Source organism: Emys orbicularis, chromosome 3 (assembly GCF_028017835.1).
Source record: "Emys orbicularis isolate rEmyOrb1 chromosome 3, rEmyOrb1.hap1, whole genome shotgun sequence".
Lineage (NCBI taxonomy): Eukaryota > Metazoa > Chordata > Testudines > Emydidae > Emys > Emys orbicularis.
The window spans coordinates 210,583,872-210,597,036 of record NC_088685.1 but is presented as its reverse complement, the minus strand read 5'-3'; the positions used below and the strand labels follow the sequence as shown (position 1 = coordinate 210,597,036).

Below are 13,165 nucleotides of genomic sequence, written 5' to 3'. Positions count from 1 at the left end.
TGGGAAAGCTCTGAGCAACAGGAGAGGCAGAAACTTGGGCTATACGGGGATGGGGGGAGGGGGCCCTCCAATGGAGGTTGGGAGAAGGATGAATTAGCAGAGATCCTCCCTTATAGAAGTCAGGAGCCTGCACAATGTGAGAGGGGAGGAGAGAGCATGTGAACATTCAATATCCCTTCCAGCAACCAGAGGCAGATGATGTAGACGTTTGAAGCCTGTAGTCAGAGGCTACAAAAGAGGGAGTCACTGAAAAGGGTCGAAGGACAGCGTCCTTGCAGGAATCCCAACAGCTACCCTCTCCTTGCAGATGAGTGGGGGAAGGGCTTGATTTCTGAATTGGGCATTGCCTCTGGAGAGTGGCTCATCTTAGAGGCTACTGGGCATTTGGCAAAGTTTTCAGCTCTCATATTCGAGTAGCAGAAACGGAAAGAAAATATAAAAGCCAGAGAAGTGGTGAAGCAGGCTGGTCCTTCCTGGCCTACCCAGACTGCAGGGTGGAGCGGAGAGGCACGGTCACCCCCATGAGAGATTGACAATGACGGTTAGCAAATGGCATCCCTCTGTTACGGAAGCTGCTATTGGTTAGTGCCCAGCACTTTTTCCAAGAGCTGGGATTAGCTAGTCAACGAGGGAGCCACTTGTAAACGAAGAGCTGCAGGTGGAGTGTGTCCTCATTTTGATCCACCCTCCATTGCTTCCCAAGGGTCCATGGCCTTTGCCAAGCCTGGGAATACAGCAGGCTCGTTAGGATGCCCAGTTAGAGCACAGAAAAAGTGGGGGGCTGTGGCCTGCCCCTCCTCACCCCCTTCACGGCTGCCAGGAGAGGTTGTTTTTAGGAGACCTCCTGTATTACGGTTCAACAAAGTTGCAGCCAAAAAATACTATTTGTCTGTCCTCACTGCCTCCCTGCCATTCACAAGCAACATTTTACATGTTTTATTAAAGGGGAAAGTTGTTTTGACAATAAGGTACTAATTAACACAGCACATGCCTCTTTCATTCCATTTGAGTGCTGGGGGCAAGGTTGCACAGGTATTTCTCATCCTGTCTGGTATCAATGGCCAACGAAGATTAATTATCTCGTACCCAATTTTTAACTGCAGGCTAGACACTATCTGAGGTACAGTCAGAAAGATTTGATTTTCCCAGCCAATGGTCCCCAGGGAGTGGCTATTTTCCTCAGCGGGTCTCTCTCAAGTGGATTGTTGCCAGATGCCATTTCCTACTCATTAAACTGGAATCAACACCACTCCAAGGTCTGCAAGGATGCTGGCAGACAGATCTGTGACACGTCAGAAGTCAAGTCCTCTGAAAAGTTCAAAGAAAATAGAACACATCTGGAAATCTAAGGCTCACTAAACCAAGCACACCTCAAAAGTTGAGATGCGAAGATTAATAATGAAACTACAGCATAATAGGCTGAACTGTGCTCTCATTTACACTGGCTGAGCCCCGGCGGGACCACTCTAACCAAGGGCAGAAGTTAGCTGAATCCCCTTAGATTTTAAGTTCTTCGGGACAGGCGTTTTGCTTTATGGTATTTATATTTTTGTTTAAAAAAAAAAAAAAAAACACTGTGTACATCTATCAGTCTGTGTAAATAACTTATTTCCCCTTTTCCTGGCTCCAACCTAGACATTCTGGTCCATGCATTTGTGAACTCCAGGTTCCAGTATTTTAATGTACTGTACCTAGGAATGTGGACACCAGCCCTGAAAAGAGATTCCGTTTAGTTCAGAATGCAGCCCCTTCCTTAACGATACAGGTCAGTCAACCTCTCTCCTTGGGAGCTCGCTTGCTTCACTAACTCCCCAGTGAAGGGGAGGAAGAGTCACATTCAAGATTTCAATCCTGATGTTCAAGGCCCTCCATGGAGATGGGCACCTCTCTCCACTACAGTCATGACCTCTCACAACAGCAACGTTCCTCAGAAGCAATGGAACAGCCTACCTTGCAATGGTAGACGAAATAACTTGGTAACCAACTGTGGAACTTGCTTCTGCAAGAGATCAGAATGGCCACAGACCTTGCCACATTCAAAACAAAAATCTCATGTCTTCAGTGTCACTTCCCCACAACAAGCCAAACCAAAAGGATGGAGTACAGAGGGGGAGAGGGAGAAAAACAGAAATGTATTCAATCTAACTTTTAGAAGTTGTAATGCGCTCAGGTACTATGGTGATAGGCACTGTTTAAATGCCTAGAATAAGAGAGAATAGAATAATGGTCCATGTGCAACCACAACTTGGATACTTTTTAATTAGTGCATGGAAGACAGACAAAGATGTGATCTTAGATGTTGTCCATTGTACACTGGAAGTTCCCTATCCTCCCATGCTTGTCTTGATAGACACTGGCACTAGCCACTCAAAATGAACAAAGTCAACCAGATACTGCATTAGGCAAAGACTGTTCTGTTTAAATGTCTAGATGAGCTCTCAAATTAGCTACTGTAACTTGAACAAGCCATCAGGAAAAAGGTTTCCTATGGAATTCCTCATGGAGTTACTGACAGATTTTTTTAATGCAAGATGTGGTCCCCAGATCTAGTAAACAACAGATTCAGTTCTCCAAACCTCAGTGTCCTATTACAACAGCAAACCCCAAATTATTTCCTTCCCAAATATCATGAATATCTGGAACAGGCAGGACATTTATCTCCAAGCATTTGAAATAAGAACTTTGTCATTGTGTCCTCCGAACTGGAACAGCTACTTATTTGAACTTATGTGACTGATTTGGGATCTCTTACAGTTCTAATGCTCAGGCCTCAGACGTTGTGTCATCAGGTATTGTTTCAACTATTGAAAAAAGATTTCACACATGTGCTTTACAGCATCAGAGAATCTCCTTAGGACAGAAAAAACTAGGGCTGCACTTCTATGATTAAAATGGAAGAAAAACAACACACTTTCATGCTAAATACTCAAAAGAGTTCTGGCAAATGCCTCAATACGTTGTATTAGTAACAATAAAAACAAGAAGGGCGTGTAACAAGTTAGGTATGAAAGGGCTACTGAGAAGCTTTGACCTTATGACATTTCCCTAAGGGCACTCCAATTTTAGCTCTGTGCACTGAGAAATCCCCGCTTAGCCTCAAGAGTGAGCATCTTCTAATCTCATATTTACATTTCATAAATTATACAGCAACTTCAAGCCACGAAAACCTCTTCCCAAATAAGGAGAATCTATTTTTTCTTTATTATTCTCTGACTTTTATAAATTGATATGCATCATCTGGGACACAGATTTTTTTCAGCTTTGTTGTTATAAACAAAACAAACATGTGAAATGTGTTTACTGATCACATTTTTGGTTTAGTACTTTAATATTTTTTTATGTTCATTAAAAAACCCAGATGCTCTGGGGAGTGGACTTTGTACTGTGTAGACTGCAGTAGTCGATCCACAGACCTGGGGTAGTCTGGAAATGGTGGCAGTGTGACCTTCCTCACACTGTCTGGCTATCGTACCTGAATCCTGATCTAACAGGGGCTAACTAGAAGGATTAGGGGGAAGTTCAGCCTCTAAGCTTTTTCCATCCTTGACCACTCTGCTGAAAGTACCAAATCAGAAAATGTAAGTGTCAACTGTGATATTGACTTTATTTATGTGTCATATCCCATTCTCACACAAACACCAACGCCAGGTCTACATGACAAAGTTCAACACAGCTGTGCCAACAGAAGAGTAGTAGTAACTACTACTCAGGGATAGCTCAGTGGTTTGAGCATTGGCCTGCTAAACCCAGGGTTGTGAGTTCAATCCTTGAGGGGGCCACTTAGGGATCTGGGGCAAAATCAGTACTTGGTCCTGCTAGTGAAGGCAGGGGGCTGGACTTGATGACCTTTCAAGGTCCCTTCCAGTTCTAGGAGATAGGATATCTCCATTAATTTATTTTATTTTAACTACCGTAATAATATAATATTAATATGGTGTTATTATACTGACAGAAAAACCCCTTCGATCAGCATAAACTGCGTCTACACTAGAGGCCTCTGTGGGGATTGCTATACAGGCAAAGCACTGTTATGTAGACCAGGCCTGGCTAAAGATATAATCTACTATGGCTAATTCAGAGGAGAATGAGAAGCAAGTCCCAATACAGCATGGTTCTCCAGGGGGACTACTCACATGCTTATGTATCTTGCTGCATTGGGGCTTCAGAGCTGGGGGTCGTCAGCCTGCTGACAACAGAACAACCCACATAGCTTCACTAAACCCTCCCAGTGGCCTTAGATGCATGTGAAAGAAAAGGGGAGACAAGATGGAACTGTGAAGAACCACGTGAGAGCCGGCACTCCATTTTGAAACGGCTTAGCAAAAACAGCCACTTCATGTTAACGGCACCAAAGGCAGCTAATAACTGTTTAACTTAACTCTATACGTAGGCTTGGCCAAATTCAGTTTTATTTCAACAGATAGTGATGTTTACGTTTACGCATTTTTTTGTTGTTGTTGCTATTTTTATCCATTTAAATGTTCACAGTTGTGGAAAGGTATGGGAGACTCAGACAATGAGTGCATTAGACAATATTATTTAATGACAGTAGACGATGAGATTCAAAAAGTTAAAGCTTTGTGAGCATTAAAACACAAATTGCCAACATATAGTCAAAATATACACAGTAAATAGCCTTAAATCAATTCTAATAAGTTCTCAAGCAGCATTTTTCTTTCTTGGCCTATCGTGAATTTCGATTATTATTGATGGAAATATTTTTTCTTTGTGCATGTTGGGTGAAATCAATGTTTCATTGGCATTTATCAATAAAAACTGAATCCTTCCAAGCCTATCTATAGGTTTTATATTACACGCTTTTCAATGTCATTTAAAAGTCCATACCTTTTCCCCTTCCTAGACATGGCCATATTGAGAGACAGGTCAAGGATTATGTTTGCATTTGTACAAATAAATTGAAAGATCAAAGTTTCTATCTAGAAAAAAAATCTTATAAGTAAAGACAATGGCTAATAAGTATTAAAATACATTTAAATATAAACATGCTCCTGCAGTACCAAATTATTTTGAACTGGGAAGGAGAGAGTTAGAAAAATATACTTCCAAACAACAATACAATATTTGAATGTATAAATCTAAAAGTGCTGTTGAATGAAATACTGAAAGTCATATTACTGGATACATATTACCCAGCTCATCATGAAATAAAAGCCTGCTGCTTGCCTTTTGCAGGTCAAGTCTGTAATGCTGGAAAATCAGCCTGTGCGCTAAAAAACAGACTAAACATGCACGGTCTCATTAATGCTCTGAAGTGTAGAACAGTTTTAGTACAACAGCTGTTTTGTTCAGCATTACAATCCAGGTTGGAGATTAGAAATGTTTTATGGTTCAACACAAAGATTAAACTGAGTCTCAAAGAGAGATGCAGATTAGGAATAAACCCAAAAGGCTGGAGGTAAGGAGGGGGCACACTCACAACATTTAATTTACGAGTAGTTCCAAGAACATGGAACAAAATCTTCCAGTTTTGCAATTTCAGTAACACGGCTGTAGAGTTAGAGAGGTAAAGTGGAGGACAATAAATCAGGACTTCATGCTGAGCAACAGGCTCAAATTAACTGCACACTTGCACTTCCTGGAAATGGTTCTTTTACCTTGGTAATGCAATTATCAGATAGCAATCACAAGGGAGGCAAATTACAATACCTGTGTTTAAAACAGCTACCCCTATTGCTTCTCTCCCCGACCTTCTTTGGTGGGGGAGAACTACCACTCTTCAGTTAACCACTGGCCCTTCAGACTTTTCACACTTATACGAAAAGGAGAATAGCTGATGATGCTTAGATATAATGGGCAGCTGAATTAACATTCAATTACAACATGGCCCAATGTCATTCATTCCATAGATACAAAAAGGAGGAGTGTCAGGTCTGGCAGTGAACTTGGAAGTATCTTTCCCCTACAGATGTCCCAAAGTGGCGACTCCTTTGGTCTATAGGTATTACTGCAGCAACACACCCATACAAGTTTTAAGCAACCCTAATTGAAGAGAAATGGGAAACTGTACGCAAGAGAGACTAAAGCGATTCTGAAATAAATACCAAATACTCTACATGTTAATCTAGCACTAGAGTAGCTTGTATTTATTTTTATCTGATGTTCTTCATTAAACTTCTACCTTCACCTTCCTAATCAAAGCAATCATCACATTTGCCTTCAGCAAAGTCAGCTCTCAAGACAAGGTCACTTTATGATAGGAATTTGTATTGATTAAACCTTTAATATATTTGAGTTACCATCGCCAACATCCAGCACAGTTTATCCTGTACACATAAAAATATAGTAATTTAGGAAGGTAGCCAGACTTGCCGTTACATACCCCTTTGTAGCCACAAAGACTCACCCAATGCAGGGGCAAATGAAGGAAGCTTCATTAATCACCAGAATTATCTTTGGGGCTCTCATATCCAATTTAGACACATTTTTTTGCTGATTACCATTGTTTAAAGCTCGATCGTGCAATTTTAAAGGAATTCTATGCAAGAGATACTACGGCGGATGAGACTTCTCTTAGGGTTTTACCATTCTCCCTTTTTTGTAAGGCCCCCAATAACATTTGAAGAGTATCCAAGGATATCTAGAATTCCTGATTTACCTACTCTGATATTTGTTTAAAAAACTGTATATAAGCACAATCTCCGAAGTAATGTAACTCTACTGACATCTAGTGTTACGTGTGCTGTTAGAGGAATAAAGAAAGGTGTATTTTTTTAAAGAAAACGTATTAAAGAAAAACTGAGAAATCCTCAGTCTCCAATTCCAGAAGCATTCTCTGTTATTGCAAAAAGACGGTCCATAAAAAGGAGATACAGGCAAGATCAACACCTGGAAAATGTACAACATGCCTGGTGTAAAACCCTGTATGAACCCAAGTCGATCACAGTTTGTCTTACACTATTATGCATTGAGATTGAGTGCTGCTTTATCATGCCAATTTTTAGAAATAGTCAAGGAGTCATCATGGTGATAAGGAAAGAATTATATAAGTATACTGTAATAAAAAAGCATCAGGTATTACAGCCATTTGGATTCCAGAGACGTTACACCATGTCAGTTCCATAATACGAGAGGACCAATATGAATATGCAATAGCAATTGTCGTTCTAGAATGAAACTGAAAAACCCAACGTAACTCAACAAATAATTATTTTTACCCTAGAGGGTAGGGAAACCTCATCACCCGAGAGGAATTAAATTCTCACAGTTCTCTAGTCTGATCCAATGCGTCACAGCAGTGTTGCCCCTACTTCTCATTAGCCTCCCATGCTGCTCAGGGTTTATTCTGGCAGCACTCTAGTTTCTCGGAAAAACTAGTTTGCCTGTTGATCACCCCATGCACCCTCCCACGTACAATAGCCCCAAAATGTCAAAAGTCTTGACTGTAAAATAAAAAGCAAATATGTTTAAAAAAAAAAATCTATGACTCATGATTAGAAGGCAGCCTTAATGATGAATAAGAATGTACTATAAATGCTGCTCCGCATGACACATACATAACCTTTAGCAAGACGGTAGGCAGCTTCCAAGAAGCCACGGAACTAAAGAAAAATTATTTAACTTTGCAGGGGCAATTCAGAAAGCATTAAGACCTTATGGCAAAAGTCAGCTGTACTGTGTGATACAGAACAAAGTCAAGCCACCCAAGCCACCCAATTCTCAGCAGGGCACATCCACCCTGAGAACTCTACAAGCGTTTCCCTCGCTCTGAATTAGAGCTCCTAATGGCTTACCTGCTTCGGATCCATGGTGGCAGCAGGGGATTCCAGTTCTATCGTCACAGGACCATCATTCTGGATGTTTACCTGCATGTAGGCTCCAAACTTGCCAACTGAAAACGAAAAGAAAAAAAAATGTCACGGGGCTCTTGAAAGAAGGATGCGCACCGAGGGATCACACTATTGAAAAAGTGGGGTCATTTTTTTTTTTTTAAATGGCTTGTTAAAGTTAGGCCTTTATTCCTAGATGTAGGTACCTAGATAAATGGCCTGACTTTCAAGAGTGTTGAGCGCCTAGAATGAAATGCTTATAAATAAATTAAGCAGAAACGCTCATGCTTTCAATCAAATCAAAATGTAATGCAATATAATTTGGGGAAGGGACCATTTTTTTGTTCTATGTTTGAATGGGGTTCTGGTCCATTACTAGGGCTCCAAGGCACTATGATAAATAATAACTCCATAGCCTGTTTTGGTAAACGGGGGCTCTCTGAAGTCTGTGGCCTCTGATAGTTGCATAGCGTGAAGTGGAAAAAGGTAGGGACGTGGCTTATGAGAGAGGGGGTCTGCTATTCACACAGCTAGGTGAACGCTGAAAGTATAACAGAGCTTCCAATACAGAAGGAGAAGCTGGATGGGTAGACTGGGCGGCTCTTAGTTCATGCTAGAATGGCAGACAAGAGATAGTGCTCTTTCAGTCGGAGGATAAAGATGCAGCATGTGTTTTTGTTTTTGAAACCATAACAGGAAGTCAGGATGGTAGAGGGCCATGTTTCTGGTCTGTATTTGGAGGATAAGAGGCAAGAACACAGTATTTAACCATAATAAGCAGCTAAACTGGAGGGTGGCATACAGGCATTACGGGGTGGCTGGATGAAGGTTCTTCACTCATATTGGAAAGGTATAGGAGGCAGGGAGGGTGGGGGGTAAAAGTAGGGTTACCATACGTCCGGTTTTTCCCGGACATGTCTGGCTTTTTGGTAATCAAACCCCCGTCCAGGGGGAATTGCCAAAAAGCCAAACATGTCCGGGAAAAATACCGGCCGGGCACTTCCCCTCCCGGGCTCCAGCTTCTGTGCTCCTCCCCTGACTCTTCGGCTCTGTTTAAGAGCCGAGCTGCCCGAGCGCTCCGGCTTCGGGCAGCCCCCTTGCCTCCGGACCCTGAGCCACCAGCCGGGCACTTCCCCTCCCGGGCTCCAGCTGCTCTGCTCCGGCGGCACAGGGTCCGGAGGCAAGGGGGCTGCCCGAAGCCCGAGCGCTACCGGCTTCACGGTTTGCTGGGCAGCCTCCAGACCCTGCGCCCCCGGCTGGGCGCTTCCCCTCCCCGGCTCCAGCTGCGCTGGGGAAGCGCCGGCCGGGGGCGCAGGGTCTGGAGGCTGCCCGGCAAACCGTGAAGCCGGTAGCACTCGGGCAGCCCTTTTCGCGTGGCTGGGAGGGAGGAGGGGGAGTTAGGGCGGGGACTTTGGGGAAGGGGCGGGGAAGGGGCGGAGTTGGGGCAGGGAAGGGGTGGAGTAGGGCGGGGGCGGGGTGGGAAAGGGGCGGGGCCAGTGCCCGTGGAGTGTCCTTTTTTTTTATTTTTTAAATATGGTAACCCTAGGTAAAAGGGTTTGGGACGTTGACTTGCAACAGGGTGGAGCCAGAGAGGCCAAGGTGCTCCAGTAAGCCTCAACCATGGTAATCAAACCCCCGTCCGGGGGGAATTGCCAAAAAGCCGAACATGTCCGGGAAAAATACCGGCCGGACACTTCCCCTCCCGGGCTCCAGCTGCTGTGCTCCACCCCTGACTCTTCGGCTCTGTTTAAGAGCCGAGCTGCCCGAGCGCTCCGGCTTCGGGTAGCCCCCTTGCCTCCGGATATAGCAGGTTTGGGGTTTTTTGGGGGCACAGTTTTGACATTATCTATTTACAGCAGGGTTCCCAACATTTTTTCCTAGGGTGCCCACTTCACCATGGATTGGTGCCTGGGCCCTTCAGTTCCCACCAAACTTGGTCTTGAAACAGTCACTGCAGTCTCAGGTTTTTTTCTGTACACGTTTTCTCCTGTCCTTTTCTGCCTGCTCCTTTTCCTTCTCATCCCTCCTTTATTTCTCCTGCAGCTCTTTATATTTCTTCAGCTTCCTCCATCCCAAGTTTCTCACCCTGGCCCCTGTGCTCTCCTTGTCTCCCTTCTTTCCTATGTGGTTGAGACTGCTCTGCTGCTAGCCCCAACACATTCCCTCTCCTGATGCATGAGCTTCAGTCTCCTTTTTAGCCCTGCTGTAGAGACAGCGGGTGGCAACACAGAGAGAAAAATGCTGTGTAATGCCTCGTGGGAGAGGGAAAAGGATACCAGACAGACAGAGAGGAACAGTTACCCAGAGGCTCCTTTACCCGTGAACACGGGTATCTGGGAACCCTTTAAGTAGCCTGGCGCACCCCTAGGCTGGGACAGATCACTGAGGCGCTCCCTTATGGCAACGCTACCAGAGCTTAATTGTTTTGGTGAAGAACATCTGTACAGTTGCAAAAACATTGTGCTCTTTTGAATAATGCTTGAAAAGGATTTTCAGCAGACAGGAAATAGCCATATCTCAAAATTTGCTACTCCAAGTTTTTGTGCATGCTGAGCCAGGCTCTGAGGTAACAGCTGGCTGTGAGCAAGTGCATCCTCAAAATTACGGACTAAAATGAGTTAAAGCTCCCCAAGCACAAGGGCTTCTTCCATTCTCCAAAGCAAAGTGGTGAATAACCCCGGGGGGAAATATTTCCCCTGACCTTGAATTCAGGTTCCCAGCACAGATGTGCATTAAGCCACATCGAATAGATCAGATACATCAGACGTGAGCAGACAGTGGAGGTGATATGGAAAAGTCCCATTTCTGACTGCATAATATACCTGAAGAAATGTTCTGAGACCCGTTTTCTGTTCGCCAGATAAAAGCTGAGTTTTGCTACGCATAGTGGGCTGAATCCCCACCTGCCCGTTGCAGGCACATATGTTCTGAATCTCAGCAGAAATACCACGTTTCTGTTGCTCAGCAGGCCACACCACAAACAGCCCATCCAGGGGTACCACACGGCACGGCACGGTGTCATGTAGAGGCCAGCTCCAAGACAGCTCTCCGAGAAAGTGCAAGGCGCTGCGTGTGAGCCAGAGGAACGGCATGGGTTTGGCCACAGCAGGCCCACTGCAGCACAACCCTGTGTGTGCATGGGAAGAAAGGGTCTGCAGAACACAACTGCCTTCATAACACATTCTGTAGCAGTGGCTGAAGCCAGCCTGCATAGTGCTTCACATCCTCCCTTCAGGCCGAGAGGCTGAAGATTACACTCACCCTCCCAAACTCCCATGTTGTTCCCCAGTGCAAAGCCCTTTGCTTGGGCTCTGAACTGCAGATGGGGATTTGACCTAATCTTTCCACACAGATGGGAGCAACTTGCTTTGAACAACGGTAACCAGATAAGCACCGAAGCTGCTAGCTTCTTTCTGATAATCAAAGACGTAACAATGCACTGCTGCTCTTTCGGGGCTAAAAGTCACAACGTTCCAAAACACAAAGCGAAAAGATTTCTTGCAATGGAAACTCACTAATGACTTCCCTAAGAACTGACAATTATGAAGAATTATTGCTTCAAAAAAGCTATGACAAACCGTATTTTCCATTCAAATAAAGATACCATGAAATATTCACTATCCTGGGGAAATGCCATTCTATTCTCAATTGCTAACTAGCTACGCACCAAAAATACCAAGTAATAATGGAAAATAAAACAATTTACGAGACTGAAGTGCTACCAAGCAAGTGAAAAACAGACCTGATCTCCCTTGTACTGCCTCTTTCTCAATTTGCAAACTTGCAGGAGACTGGAACATGAAAGGGGTCCCACAGGGAGATGACGTCAGAGCAATCAAAAAGCCACAGTCATTATAATTCTTCTGCACATTTCTTAAACTCTTTGCCACCCACAACAGATTAAAACCCACAGAGAAACCCCAGATCATTTTTCTATATTTGTGGCCCGGAGATTTGCTGGTGAATCACATGGGCAAATGTTTCTGGGACTATTATAAATGATTCACAGCTGAAAAATAAGTTTTAGAACACTGAATCTAACAATGGTTAACCAATAGCCATGTCCACAGACCGAACGTCTAAATACCTATTCAGACGTTTAGGGGAAATCTCTTTGCATTTACATTGATTATGGCACAGAACATCTTACAGGTTTGGTTCCTGTTTCTGATAAACACATTAAATCTGGAACTCCAGCATTAAACACAGGCTAGCAGGGATGGTCCACACCAATGCCTAAAAAAGTATGCAAAGTGACTATAAACTCTGGATGAACTTGTACCAAAAAGGCGATTATTATTTGTATACTACATACTCCCATACGACATAGACCAGTGGTTCTCACAGTTGGGCCACCGCTTGTTCAGCGAAAGCCCCTGGCGGGCCAGGCCGGTTTGTTTACCTGCCGCGTCTGCAGGTTCGGCCAATCGCGGCTCCCACTGGCCGCGGTTCGCCGCTCCAGGCCAATGGGAGCTGCGGGAAGGGCAGCCAGCACATCCCTTGGCCTGCACCGCTTTCCGCAGCCTCCATTGGCCTGGAGCAGCGAGCCGCGGCCAGTGGGAGTCGTGATCGGCCAAACCTGCAGACACGGCAGGTAAAGAAACCAGCCCGGCCCGCCAGGGGCTTTCCCTGAACAAGCGGCGGACCGGCTTTGAGAACCACTGACATAGATGACACCAGGTTTATAGCCCCATACTTAAAATTGGAAGAATTGTTTTGATTCAAACAGGCTGAAGCCAAGCTTGTCAAATGTCAGTCCAAAAGATAAACAGAATTAGAAAAGATAAGAGCTTCTGAAAACAGCATCTTAAAATGGAAACACTTGCTGCTAATGCTCTGGCTCCTTATACATTAAGGTTTGGTCTACACTAAAGCTTACTTCGGTATGACTTACTTCGCGCAGAGGTGTAAATAATTCACACCCCTGAGTGACGTAAATTACACTGACCTAAGCGCCGGTGTGGACAGTGCTATGTCGGTGGGAGAGCTTCTCCCATTGGCATGGTGCGTCTTCACCAGACGCACTGCACTGGCGCAGGTACACCGCTGTAGCGCTTCTAGTGTAGACTCGCCTTAACTGTCTATCTCTCCCTGCCCTGGAGCCTCTGTTTCTAGAAAGGTGGTAGTTCAACATGGCATAATAAGGAAAGGAACGCCAGCTTTTGTTCTCATGGGATCTCACAGACAAAGTGAGGAGGAAGCCCGCCTTAGCTAGAAAGTCTCCAGAGAGTCTGTCATCCCTCCTGGGGGCAGTTTGCTAGCAGCTGTTTGGCTTGCGAGTCAGCTTTCCAAGTACTCGGTCGCAGACCGTGCTCCGGAGGCTGCACTGGATAGCCTGGGGCTTATGGGATTTCTATCACTTCCTTACACTTCACCAA

The 13,165-nt window shown here is 44.6% G+C and overlaps 1 protein-coding gene across 1 annotated transcript in view; it reads right to left on the bottom strand.

The window, feature by feature from the left end:
* Positions 1-13,165, bottom strand: part of DTD1 (D-aminoacyl-tRNA deacylase 1) — a 111,059-nt gene that overhangs the window by 78,876 nt on the left and 19,018 nt on the right. Inside the window, exon 4 of the mRNA XM_065401779.1 lies at positions 7,752-7,849. Coding sequence (XP_065257851.1) covers positions 7,752-7,849 — 98 coding nt within the window. The remainder of the gene's footprint in view (positions 1-7,751; positions 7,850-13,165) is intronic.